The sequence below is a fragment of the Sarcophilus harrisii genome, chromosome 2, assembly GCF_902635505.1.
Source record: "Sarcophilus harrisii chromosome 2, mSarHar1.11, whole genome shotgun sequence".
NCBI lineage: Eukaryota > Metazoa > Chordata > Mammalia > Dasyuromorphia > Dasyuridae > Sarcophilus > Sarcophilus harrisii.
This window is the reverse complement of record NC_045427.1, coordinates 528,712,573-528,727,389: the sequence shown is the minus strand read 5'-3', so window position 1 is coordinate 528,727,389 and position 14,817 is coordinate 528,712,573. Positions and strand designations below refer to the sequence as shown.

The 14,817-nt window shown below is 34.2% G+C and overlaps 1 protein-coding gene across 6 annotated transcripts in view; it reads right to left on the bottom strand.

The window, feature by feature from the left end:
* Positions 1 to 14,817, bottom strand: part of APBA2 (amyloid beta precursor protein binding family A member 2) — a 339,818-nt gene that overhangs the window by 64,163 nt on the left and 260,838 nt on the right. For all 6 annotated transcript variants that reach the window (XM_031955464.1, XM_031955470.1, XM_031955469.1 and 3 more), the window contains 2 exons: positions 10,280 to 10,366; positions 1,438 to 1,623 (listed from right to left, as the gene is read on the bottom strand). In XM_031955464.1, coding sequence (XP_031811324.1) covers positions 1,438 to 1,623; positions 10,280 to 10,366 — 273 coding nt within the window. The remainder of the gene's footprint in view (positions 1 to 1,437; positions 1,624 to 10,279; positions 10,367 to 14,817) is intronic.

Genomic DNA, 14,817 nt, shown 5'->3' with positions numbered 1-14,817 from the left:
ATACAAGCATATGTAGCTTTAAGCAAATTTGATACCTATTTTTAAAAGATAAACTTATGTCAAAAAATAATTTAGCAAATTTAGGAGGGAATTATTTGCTTTTAAAAATGATATATGACAGGGTTTATTTAAACAGAAAGTTCAGTAAAGAGGATTTATACTGTGAAAATAACACTAAAATGTGGGTTCTACTATAGTCACTAATAAGCCAACAAATCATTTAGCCTCTAAGGGCCTCAGTTTCTTCATTTGTTTAAAAAAAATAAAGGTTTAACTAAATGTTCTCTAATATTTCTTTCAGTTTAGGGAAAAACAAAAACTATTGCATAGCTTCTGAACGCTGATGAAACAAATTAATATATAAAATGATCCTTACTCCTGTGTGGCATTCCTGTAGTGCTGAATTAGATTGTGGAAGAAAAGTGCCAGAGTGTTCTATGGATTAAAGAAAGCTGGTCGATGTTCTATTACCATCTTAGAGAAGATATTTAAAAACAGAGGCTGATCCAAAATATCTTTGACATAAGGACTAATAAAAGAAAAATTGGGGACTCCAAGATTTCCATTGAAACTTACAATAATTTTGTATTAGACTTATATATAGTACATCCTTTCCAAAGAGGTCTGAATATGTTCATCTGAATAATTCTATCTAGCATCACAACATGAAGCACAGAAAAGTCTAGCTATCATTATATCAGCAATAATATTGATAAGAATGATAGCTGCTATTGTTTATAAAGCACTGTAGGGTTTACAAAGTGTTATACAAATATTGTTGCATTTGGTCCGTATAAAATTTTTAAGAGATCTTATTATTCTTTTATTCTTATTATTCCCTGTTTTACAAATGAGGAAACCAAAGAGAGGTTTGTATAACTATTTAACATGGGAACGAACTCCAGATTTCCTGACTCTAAGCTCTCTTTGTCCACTACCCACTCAAATAGGATCACTAAACTATACAGAAAGAATCCCTCCAAGGCAGCATATTGATTTGGAAAACAATATATTAACTATGTTTTATCTTTGTTTTGGATATCATTCCAGGTCTGGAGTCAAGAAGAAATGAGCTCAAATTCAATCTCAGACACTAACTAGCTGAGTGACCCTGGACAAGTCACTTAACCCTGCTTGCCTCAGTCTCCTCATTTGCAAAATGAACTGAAGAAGGAAATGACAAAGAACTTCATTATCTTTGCCAAAAAATAAAACAAACCCAAATGAGGTCATAAAGAATTAGCCAAAACCTAACAACAATAAAACAATGCATCTCTGTTCTGTGATATTTTATTTACTTTTAAGAAATATTTCCCAATTCTACATTAATCTGCTTCAGTTCCCTTTGGGACTGTTGCCAGCAGAGTGTGGACAGTGGACCACATATTAGATATCCCTGCACTACATAATGCTGCTTCTTTCATACAATTTACTTACATCCTCTGACTCAAAGACGTGGCAGATCATCTTGTACTGTTTCTTCCCTTCCTGGGCACCAGGTGTGGTCTCAATACAGTCTTGAGAAGCTGATCTGGGCATCCGACGTCTCGCCATTAACACAACGATATTCCCAATGTCAGCAATGTAGGAGATAGTACGCAAAGCATGATCCATCATGGTTTCCTACCAATGGAGAAGGAAAGACAAATTAAGAACATCTCAGAACTATGTCACTCTGCCTACTGGGCTCGCCTCTTAATGCCTCTAGAGACTATTAACTAGATAACTTGTCAGTGTTAGTACTTTTCACATGATGATCTCCTCAGAAATGAGAGAAGCAAAAATACAAACTATACACAAGTCTTTGGGACAACCATACAAATAGCTTTTAAATATACTTACCTGCTCACTGCCTTTACCTGATTCCCTCCAGTTCAGACAACAGGACTGAAGATATTCAAGTATGCAGGAAGAAGGCACATAGATAAGCCAAAGTGGCTCTATTCTTTTCTTCCAAGGGTGAAATTTGCTGATAATGAAGGTGCCCACAAGGAATACAGGTAGGTACAAACATCATAGCAATAGAAATACATATCTATGGTTACAGGGAAGCATTCAAATACATGGTAGAAAAGCAACCATGAAAACATCCACTAAGATGATAAATTGAACAAAATCTCCATCAAGCAGAAATTTGATTAAAGAAAATTTCCCCAGTAAACTCTAAAGGAGGGAAAGGGAATGTCTGGTTTTAGGATCCTATAAAATCTGAGAAATCATTTGCTAAGGTAACTGCAGGTTATAATGAGTGGAAAGTTAGGTACAACAATCTCCCCCTGTTTGAATTCTATACGTTGATAATTTTGTATGATCCTCTAATAATGTTACAAATATCCAAATGGCTCTTGGCAGAAAAAAAAATTCTCTATCCCTGCTCTAAAGGAAACCAGGCAAAGCATAAGAATATATCTTCATATTGGTGATATATTTTTTTTAATTAACAACAATAACCATTTTTCAAACTTCATAAATACTTAAACCTATCCTCTCTGTCTTTTATACTATTAAAAATAATTACATTCAGGTGCCTTTGTATACTTTATAATATTATATAAATGTCATCTATTATTATTCCCTATTTTTTTCTCAATAAGAAAGCTGGACTAGTACATTTTAGAAAGCTCTTTGACAAAATTAAAATAAACAAAAAAGCTTTCCCACTTAAAACCTTCAGCTAATCAGAAAATTAAGGTGTCCTGAATCAGATCCAGTAAAAGGCATTTGAAAAGTTATCTTCTTTTGATGTCAGGAAAATTCTGACTCCAAAACTTATGTGCTAGATAGATCCTGGGCAAGTCATTTAATAGTCTCAAGCCTCAATTTTCTCATCAGTAAAATGTAGAAAATTATACCTCCACTTAACATGGCTATTGTGAAGAAAGAGCTTTATAAACCTTGAAATGTTATTGCAATGCAAGTTACTATTATTATTCTTGACAAGATCTGAGATTTGAACTCCTATGTGCTTCTGTCTACTTAGGGCTTAACAAACTGCATTTACCTCATCACAAAGTAAATACCTATTAATGCCTAAAAATTATTGTCGGGCATTATAAACATGTGCATTTATTTAAAAAGTATTATTTTAAGTGTACCTGGTGTCACCTCTCCCCAAACTCTGACTCCTGCTCCATACCTCCAGGAATTACATCCTAATAGGCACAGATGGAACAAACTCATCTATCTAGAATATTCTATTCCCTAAACATTCTTGTTCATTGGCATTAACATATTCAAAGTGAAATCCTTAGTTATGTTAGAGCTGGCCAAAATCATCAAGCTCTGCCATTGGCTGAAGGCCAAGGAGATCCTGAGTCCTTTCATAATCTCAGAAATGTGAATCTATGGAGAAAAAGAGTTTTATCTTAGATATAGAACAAGATTAAACATTTAAAATGCAGCTCTTACTCTAGAAGATTTCCATCCCACCTCCCACTCCTTCAGAGGGATGACCCTTGAAGTACCCTTCAATTTCTAAGACTCAAAGAGCCATCTTCAATTAGAACACATTATACTCAAACTTAAAAAGCAGCATTGACTGTGCACCTGTGCATTCAAACAAAGAGTATAACAATTGCCTGGCCTAGAAATTCCTTCAGAGAACAGAGGGATGCAGCTCAGTGCTAAATTTCCCATAAAAACCTTCTGTTCACAGAGCATAAAGCAACCAGCCATTGTATAGGGAAAGTGCTGACCTACAAGAGTCACACCAAATGTCCCAGTAGCAATTTCTAAAGCTTATCCTCTCTTTTAGCTCAGCTTAAGAATGTATTACTCTTGTTGCTTTGATTTTATTTTTGTTATTTTGTCCATTAAATCATGGTCTGCTGTCTCCTCCCCAAAATATTCTCAATGAAGTATCACACAATGACTCTGAACAACTAATAAGCTTCTCTTCCAGTGCCATTATTCCCCTTCCACAAAAGAAGATGAGACACAGTGTGTTTCTGTGATCTCTGAAGTCTTCCTATCTCATGAAATTACATGTTTATCTTTTGTTCTGATTTCAATCTGCGCTGTTGATTTGAGGTTCCAGCAGCAGCAATTGTGCTTTGTTTTTAGTTACTCAAGACTAGAGATTATTTAAAAAAGAAATGACAGGTGTCAGTTTTTAATACTCCATCTAAGGTCTTGGCAAACACAAACATTAAAAGAGCCACCCATTTATTCACTAGATATCCTTTGACATTAGCAGGGTAGGAGACAAAGAGGGTTGATTGTGAGACATCAATGTAAATACAGGGATACTGCAATCAAACTGATTTGTATATGGAGAAACCTGCCATTCTTTCTATATTGACTTATCCTCTCCCATAATTTGGAGGTAGTCTAGGAAAACTGAGGTGGTAAATAAAAGCATGACTGGGTGTGTTAAAATTTTTTTCCTTTCCTCTCTTCAGCTGAAAATTCCACTGAATGAAGTGGACCTGCCTGACACCTGTAGAGATATTCTTTCTGCAAAGTTCACTCTCCATAGAGGTCTTCAAGCAAAAGCTGGAAGACCATTTTTCAAGTATATTTTTAGTGATGATTCTTTTCATAGTCTAACTATCCTCTGAGGTTCCTGTACACTTAGAATCTGTGATTTTTTGGAAAAAGAACTAGATTAGAAATCTAGCAGGTAAGAAAAATGAAGGATGAAAGAAAGAATATTAGGCACTACATTGATAGTTTTGTTCTTAGAGGTTCAGGTGACTATGTTTTTAATGTTTTCTCATCATTTCAAAAGAATGGAGTAAAGTTGTTTTTGTGCAAAAGGGGAAAAATCATCTTGCTCAGATTATTACTATCTCTGGAAAAGAAGTAGATTGGCTAAAGATTTCTTATAAAATCTAAACAGCCAAAAATAAAAACAAAAACAAAATCACAATGACAACCAAAATAGAGTATAAAGTACAGCTGAAAAACAAAACAACACTGTCATGATAAAATTAGAAAGCTTGGGCAAAAAACGAAATAAAATTTTCACTAGAAAATAGGAGATACTTCTTCAAAGAGACCAGGTTACAGTAGAGACAAATCCTAAAGAAATAGGCTTATTAGGCATGTAAAAGATGGAAAAAGTTACTTATTTGTTTTGAAAGTCTTGAAGTATCACCAATTTTCCTTCCCTTTTCCATAATATCCTTAAATTGTAATAGTAATGAATCACATGCAATATTCAAAAGTATTGTCTTACTATGAGATAAAAGACAATGGCATCTTACTATAAGATAAAAGACAAATGTTAAAGATCATTTTGGAACTTTCTTCCAAAAAGACAGATGATCATCAGTTTGGTTTAGAAAGAGGAATGCCCATTCAACAATCCCCTGAACTCTTCTGTGGCTGCTTTTTCTGAATCACTTGGTTCACTGCATTTATTTTCTAAGTGCTCATTCCCCCAAAATATTCTTAATGACTTCTTGGACCCTGGAATTGAATGCTCAGTGGTTAGGAGAACATTCATTGCAGATGAAGCATGAAAACAAATGCTAAAAATGTTTTGGGTTTTCTCCTCCGTGATTTTCTAAAATTCCTCTCTGTAGGAAACTATTCTCTAATGGTTGCTTCCTGGAAGAACCTCAAACACTGCAGGCTAAGGCACTTTTCGATAATCCCTACTGTATAACTAAGAAAGTATATATAACTAAGAAGGGCATGATCATTGTCTCTTACTACACATGTTCAAAAAGAGTGTTGAGGAGGGAAGAGTCAGAGGAAAATTGTAGTAATGTCTACTCTGAAAGTTGAGTTATAATAAGTACAACTGACCTCTCCACTTTTTAGAAAGATGATGGAATTCTTTAACCATACATATACAGAACACACACATACACACACACACACACACACACACACACACACACTCATATGCACACCAGTGACCTTCGTTATATACAGCCCTGCATGACTTGTAGCAATAGAACACAGAGGGAGAAAAACCTATTTTACAGAATTGGAAACCATTATAAAGCAATGAATCTGGCACCCCCAGCTGCTGTACCAGTCAAACAATATCAAAAGCCAGGAATTATGTCAAAATACCTTACCCTCTCAGAAATATGATCAGCCAGAAACATATAAGCACACTGGTGAACATAAGGCTTTTTGGAAGAAATTTACCCCCCACACTGAGAAAATGGAAAGAGGAAGGTTGCTCAGGGAAGCTTTTATTTACAGCACCCCAAAAAGAGAATCGATTTCACCATCAGCATTTTCATTCCATTAAGGAGAACAATGATTCCTCTTTTGCTTTTGAGTGAAAAAAGTCCATTGGGAGTAGGCTCTTAAAATGGAGAATCAAAGGCAAGAGGAGGATGAGGTCCACTTGGAGCTATACTCATTAAACTCCAACTCATCTATCCGCAGTCAGTTAGATTCAGAGATACTAGGTTATGATTCCAGCCATTTGCTCACCTTCCATTAGATGCAAAAATAATTCCAATACTTAAAACTATGCTATCATTCTCAAAAGCCAAAGAGCACTAAGTAAATGAAAGAATAGATTTGGTACTGATGTTTGCAGTGGGCTGATAAAAAAACAAAATAAAACAAATGCCGAGTCTGTTAATAGTCAAAAGCAGGTTGCTGGGTATTGGGTTTGGTAGCATAAAGCTATAATTCTTGCCTACTGGGATAGAGTGAAATAGGTGAATACTTTGAGTTCTGGAGGACCATCAAGCTTTCTAAGGAGGGTCAAACTGGTCCAGTTCAGAAAAATGGAGTGCATAAAAGGTGTGTACATATATATAATGTGTGTATGTGTGTGTTTATATGTATAAATATATCCATACATGTATGTATATGTGTATATGCATGTGTATAACTACATATACATATATAAATATATTCAAAGCCAGGATTTCCTATCATATCAGGTATAAAAGACATTTTTCCTCTGTTCTGCTCAGAAGCATGTATTTGTAAAAAATAAAGTAAATAAAGATAACCTCTTTTTTAAAAGTGTTAATTTGTCATCATTAACATGTACTCAGACTCTTAACTCCAACTGAGGCGGTAAATCTTCATGTAAAGCCAAATTCAGATATCTGTGAAATGAAGCTGTCAACCCAAGTGTTTGGATAATTGTGTCAGGACACTTGTGATGTAAAGATAGGTGATGAGACCTTAGAATAGTAGTATCTACATTATCTGTAGGATGCAAAAAGTAGAAACATTATATAATGAGATTTTTTTGTTACAGTCTACAAGTTTGAAAGTCCCAATTCTGTTCCTAAATGGAACTGATAAAAATTTCTGAGAGTTGTTTTACTTTTCTCACTTCTTAAGTTTCATGAGATTTCTAACTTTGCTCTCCTACCTACCAAGTTAATAGCAAACAGAGTATCATAGTAATTCTTGGGGATTTGGTCATGGGCTTCTTTAATTAGACCTGTGCTTTTAATATTGGAAAAATTCAGACCCATCCTTTTCCTGAGACATGAAGGATCTCTCTACAAAAAGTGGGAGAAGGAGGAAGAAGTGGAAGAAAAAGAAGGAAGGAAGGAAGGAAAGAATGCTTTTTGACATTAAGAAAACTTTAATGCTAACCAATAGCTAGGTAATACAAGTAAGGAGTGGCTAAAACCAAGGGATTCTAAAAGACTTGCTCTATAATCTACATGGTACAGTCTCTATCTCAATTATGTAAATTCATTGGAATAGCTAGAATTAGTAGGCTTATCATCTTAATACCCAAACACTAAACTAGATCAATGAGAAAATGGATAAATTGCTTCATACAATGCCAAAATTCTTTAGTTCCACCAAAAATAAAGGGGGAGGGGGAGAGAAGAGGAAAGCAACACAATTAAATTATTAGTACTGCTTTTGTACGTCCAACTAGAAGATTGAATATTTTTTTTCCATTTTTCATTCAGTTGTTTTAATATTGCATAGAAACCAGAAAATCATTGTATAAGCCCCAGGGGAAAGTAACAGTTGAGGATTAAAATGGAAAAAACAAGCTACATTATCTGTAGGTTGGAAAAAGTAGATCAAAGTATAATGAGATTTATTTGGTTATAGTCTCTATCCATGACTGCAAGTTTGAAAGTCCCAGTTCTGTTCCTAAGTGGAACTGATAAGATTTTTTGAGTGGTTGTTTTACTTTTCTCATTTCTTCAGTTGCATGAGATTTCTAATTTTGCTCTCTTACCTATCAAGTAAATAGCAAGCAAAATTAATATCTGGCTGATAAAGAGTAATTTTTATTTTCTACAAAGATAGATCTCCAAAACTACCATGAGAAGAAAAGAAAATCAATGTAAGAGTACACCAACTGCCTGGGGAAACATTTTGGGTTTGTAGGCATATGACATGTCTGTTTGCTGAACCAAACAGTATTCAGTCACTCCCAGTCAATTCTGAAATAATCTATCAAAAGTTTTTAAAAGTGCCCCTAGTCTTGATCCAGGATTCTAAAACACAGGATTTAATCAGACCATATTTTATGAACCCCAAATCAGAATATAATAAAGGATTTTTTATGAAGCTTCAATAAAATAGTTTATCTTTTCCTGAAAATAAAATTTTCTGGGAGAGACTCAGAAAATTCCAAACCTAATATTGCCACCAGTACAATGTCAAACTTGACATATAAGACCTACAGCTAGGTGGCATATTAGATTAGAGCAATGGGCCTGAAGTCAGAAGAACTGACAATTTAGCCTTAGACAATTACTAGCTATGTGATCCTGGGGAAGTCACTTAACCTGTTTGCCTCAATTTCCTCATCTGTAATAGCACCTTTCTCCCAGGATTGTTGTGAAGCTTGAATAAGGTAATAATGGTAAAGTACTTAGAACAGTGTCTAGTACTTATATAAATGTTAACTATGCTAATGATAATGATGATCCTAGATTTGTCATTAATTTGCTGATTCCCTCCCTTCTTTCCTTCTTCTCTCCTTCCCTTCCTCCCTGTCATCAACCTCTGTAAAATGAAGTCGTTTTACTTCAAGATGTCTAATGTCTGGGTTCAGTTAGATGGCATAGTGGATAGATCACTGGTCCTGGAGTCAGGAAGACTGAGTTTATATCCAGCCGCTGACACTTAACACTGCCTAACTGTGACTCTGTGCAAATCATTTAACCCCAATTGCCTCACATATATACACAAATGTCTAAGGTTCTTTTCAAAACTAAAATTCCTTTACTTGGCTAATATAAGCTTATAATGCTGAGAAACCATAGGACTCAGAGCTGGAAGGGACATTCAAGATTTACTCAATTGAATCTCTTCATTTTAGGGATGAGGAAACTAAAATTGAAAGAAGCTATATTATCTACTTAAGGTTATATAGTACTGAATAATAGATTAGCATTGAACCCAAGCCTTCTGTCCCCGATTCAAATATTCTTTCCACTATATCAGAGTGGAACTAAACTAATTCACATTCTAATTAAGCAACGGTTCCAATGGCTAGGCAGTACAAGTGGGGAGTGCATAAAAACAAGAAGTTCTAAAAGACTTGCCTTACAAACTAGATGTGGAAGAGAGACTATCACTGACTAAAGTCTTTGTCTCAATTATGTAAATTCACTAGAATAACTAGAATTACTAGGCTCACCATCCTAATCTCCAAACACTAAACTAGATAGAAGAACAGTTCGAATATCTAGATTCTTCTTAAACACAGTGAGAAATGGTGTAATAGAGTCTCCAGTTGTGAAATCAGAAAACCAGAATCTGAGTCCCAATCCTTTCCCTTGCTAAGCTATACGATACTGAACAAATCCTCTTTTATCCTAGCTTTCTTAACTGTAAAACAGAGATAAAAATATTTGCACTACCAGAGGGTTTCTGAGATGAAAGTCCTTTTTATAGAACTTAAAGTGCTATGTAAATGTGAGCTACTATTGTTTTTTTTTTTATCATTTTATACTAACATTAATAAAACTAGATTTACTGGAATTATTCTTTCAAGAAGTCATGGAAAGCATTCTAGAATCACGAAAGGTCACCTAAGATAACTGCGTGATTTCTAACTCAGCTCTTGCTTCTTCCCAGAGTAACTTTGTTCTTCAAGTATTTAAGGTTTATGAGAAGCAAACAATTATTTTAAAGGAAATTTTCTTTCTAATGCTCCTTATTCTCAAATGAACTAAAAATGCTTTCTAAAATTGGTACTTGCCCATGATCCTAAAATTCATCTGTGTTGTAGATAAACATTTTTGCCCCCAAACATCTAATGAAAAATTTTTTCTTTTCTTTTCTTTTCTTTTTAATAATATACCTAGTTTTCCATATCACAGAATTTCTGGGTAATTATATTTTAAACGTGATAGGCACTTACCTGTGTGTCTGCATTTAGAACCTTAATCCTCTGAGTAGAGATGAAGAGATCCACTTCAGTCAAAGTTTGGGAATCTCCTTCAGAACTCTAACAAAAGAAAAAAAAAGTTAAAAAGCAAATTTTAACTGCCTTCAGTGACTTTACTAATCGCTTTCAGCAAGACAGAATTGTGAAGGGAGGGGTGCTTTATATCTAAACTGTTCAAAGATAAGCATCTAAAAATTATAAATTTAAAAGAAAGTTTCAGGGAAACTGAGTTTTACCTGTGTGATTTGAAAATGCAAAGGAGAAACAAATTCTTAATTTTTAACATTGAAAGTACAGGAAAGCCTTTGGTAGAAATGGAAATATTTTCAATTTTTTCTTTTGTATACTAGCAAAATATATTTGGACCAATAAAGCTGTCAGTTGTGTGTCTGTGCATGCCTGCACATGGCGTGTGCTCATACCTCTTGGCTCGGCCCATATTAACTCAATCAAAAAATTTGATTCAATTTTTTTAATAACCCCAAAATTTGATTCAATTAATGACTATTCTACAAGTACAAACTATATAGTATAACATTCACAGACTTTACTGGTCATTTTAATCTTGAAAATTATCACTTATAAATAGAGAGGGTATATTTACATTTTCTTTTCTTCTTGGGAAGGGAGAGGGCAGGCTCTGGGGGTTAAGTCTTAAGCCTAGGGTCACACAGCTAGAATGTGCCTCTGAAGCCACATCTGAACTCAGATACTCCTGAGTCCTGGATTAGTACCCTATTCACTGTCTCACTTAGCTGCCCTAAGGGTATATTTTCAAAGAAGGTTAATTAAAATATCTGTGTTTTCTCTGGAGATAAATATTCATAATCACATTTGCCCATCTGTCCCATTACTCTATCTTTTCCCAAAAGTAGAAGATGAACTACTCTGGAAAAACTATGATTTAACTTGTTTTATGACTGTGAATAAGTTATTTAATTTCTCTCCTTAAGTTTCTTCATCTATGGAAGAAGATAGTTAAACTAGAGATCTATAAAATTTCCTCTAGCTCTAACACTAGGGGATTATAAATACATAATGGATAGGCAGTATTATGTAATAGGAAAAGAGCTACCCTTGGATCAGAAATCCTGGATTCAAATTCCAACACTGATATGTATTTGCCATGTGACCAGGGACAAGTATAAGGGGATACTAAACTATCTTTTTATATATATAAATATATATATCTATATCTATATATATATTTATATAAACTAGCTTTTATCAACTCACAACCATAAATTGTTTTTCAAAATTATCAAGCACTACGAATCAGACCTTGATTTATTTAGTTGGTTGTCTAGACTTAAGAGAGGGATGGGGACTATATCAATAATGAAGATTAAACTTAAAAGTATGTTAAGTGTGCCTTTTTTCCCCAGGGAGCCTTCCTAATAATCAGTTTCCTCATCCAAAAATAGGGACAGTGCTATTTCCACTACCTACCTTGTTGTAGGAAAGCACTTTTTCAACCTTAAATCTCAAACAATTATAGAAATGACTGATCATTAATGTTTTGTGATTCTTCTTCCTTTACATTATAACTGGGAAATATCATAAAAATTAATAATAAAAGTTATTAATAATGATCCTCCCATAATAACTGGAAAACATTGTAAAAATTAATAATAATAATGACAATAACAAATAGCATATATATTGAAAAGCAAAATGGCTACTTTTTTTTAAACCACAGCATGCTTATTATTGGCCCAACTGAAATACTGGTTAATACCATCAACTCATGGTATTAAGTTACATTTAAGCTGACCTTTTTCAGTACCTGAATGTACCACTCTAGGCATGCTAAAGACCAGGAAGGTGTTTTAATTGGTTTTAAATCAGTAGGAATCCCAATTACTTCAATATAGTAGAAACAGAAAAATGTGCTTAACTAGTATGCCTATTGAGTTAAGTAATTCTCTCTGGTCACTCAAAAGCCAATGGTGCTGTGCTTCCCAATTCACAATATCACATAGGTTTGACTCGATCCTTCCCAGTATGTGATTAAAACACATTTTCCCTGCTGGCTATACCCTAAGAGTTCTGAAATACTTGGAGATCACATATTATGATGATGTAATTGAGCTTTCATGCTGTCCTTAAAGAGAAAAAAACACAGTGTGCTACTGTCCCTCAACTACAGGGTTCTATTACTTTTACCTCATTGTTATATAGATTCAAATAAATCCTGCTAAAGTACATATTGTGTGTGTGTGTGTGTGTGTGTGTGTGTGTGTGTGTGTGTGTGTCTGCGTCTGTGTGTGTCTGTGTGTGAAATTAGAAAGAAGCCACTTTATGTTTTTGCTTATAAACAAAATCCAACCACAAACCACAAGCTTTGATGCAATCTATTTAAATGTGTTTCCAAAAGTAATATTCTTGGATGATAAATAACTTGAATTGTAACTCTTGCTGAGAAAAGTTGAGTCAGAAGCAAAATATGACAATTAATTGCTGGGCAAATGTGGCTTCATTGTTTAATGAGTACATTTCAGTTCTCTGTAGAAATCTCAGAAAAATTATTGATCAGAAAAGGAGGAAGAAACTTGGAACAAATTAAGTCAAGAAAAGGGAAAATTAGTAGTTTCTGAGTGGACATAAATAAGGAATTTTACATAACACGGCAATAAAACCAATTGCTTTCTCTTGGGACTGAAGAAACTGGGACCAAGAGACAAGAATATAAAAAGATGGGTGGCCTTTCTTCCAATGACCAGTCAGTTAAACAGGCTTAATAAAATATTAAACTGGAAGAGTTAAAGCTCAGCATAGAAGAAAGCTGTCAAGGTTTTTTGATACCATGCTGCTCTGAAGCTGTAAAGCTCTTTCCATGTAAGAACTATATTTTGTTTGGGCATATAAATCAATAGTAACTAATGTTTATTCCCACCTGTATAACCTCATAATATTTTTAAAAGAATAATTAAGAAAGTATACTACAATCAATGTCTTATTTAATTATGCCTATAGAAGATAATCATGTCTATAATAATATCACAAATTCAGTACTAAGGTACCACTTTCCATCTAGTAACAACTTATTCTAAGTACATGTCAAGTACCATAATTTCCCAAATATAGGTCACCTTCTCAATATAGGATGTATTATTAAAAACTGATTTTTTGAAAGGTAAAATAGGTAGATTAATGCTATGTATATAAACATATATAAATATATATATTTATATATTTATTACAATTAAGGAAATATTTGATAGGTGAATATATACTGAAAAGTAATCATACTATTTGCCATATAAACTATATTTCCTGTAAAAATTGAATTATTGAAGAGGAGTTATAAAAGTTTGTTCATTTGGTCTGAAAATATCCCATTTATAGCCAGAGGGAGGAGCACCTGGGACCTACAAGCAGGTACTAATGAAAATTCTATATTTAAGCAAAATCAAACAAAAGGTGGGTGAGTCCAATTTGAACTGAATGAAAATTACACACAGGTCCTGCTTCTTCCCTTGTGAAGTAAGAGCAGGCAAAAGGCAGAATTGGGGAAAATGTGGTGCATAGGCCAATAAAGTACTTAGGAAAGAATAAATAGCTTTATGAATGCCAGCCTGGAAAACCTAAACCTATAATGCTATTGCTTTGAACTCCCCAAAGGGATATCTACTTAATAGGAATGAGAACAGAAGCCAGCCAGTTTGCTTGTCACTGAACAGGATGCAGAAAATAAATAATTAGAGACATGCTGATAGTCACAGATCTGAGGTAAAAATGTAAGGCCAGAGGCCAAAAAGTATAGGTCATGGGAAACCATCAAATGATGATGTCTGCCTGGGTGTAAAGAAAAGTGTATTAACTTCAGGCATGTATCCTGTATGTATATCAAAATATAAGATTTGTGATTTTTTTTCAGCTTTGGTATAGAGGACTTCCTACTAAAACACATTTATGATTTAGTACAGAAACAGAATTACCTGAGGTTGTGGTTCTCTTAAGGGTTGGAATGAGGGACTATAGATTTGGGGGCAGAAAGGACCTAAGTGGTCATTTGGTTCATGTCTTTATTATGGTTCAACCAAGATCTCATAGCTAACAAATGGAAGTGTCAGGATTCACACTCATGTTCTATGACTCCAAATCCAACATTCTTTTCTACTAACTGAACAGTTTTCAAAATGTAGTCTGGGGAACCAAGATCCATGGTATCTGTGAAGTCAAAACCATTTTCATAACAACTAAGACATTTTAATTTCTAATACAGTAAATATCAAGAAATATAACCAACAAAAACAAAAGTTCAATAATTTTTGAGAGCATAATGGAATTGGGGCAGCTGGGTAGTACAGTAGATAATGCATCAGTCCTGGAGGCAGGAGGACCTGAGGTCAAATCCAGACTCAGATGTGCTTATAAACTGTGTGATCTTAGGCAAGTCACTTAATCCTGATAGCAGTCAGCTTCCTCCAAAACCCCCAAAACAAAAAGAGTATTATAATAGAGTTCAGAGACCAAAAAGTGTGAAAAATTACTACTTCATGCTTGCC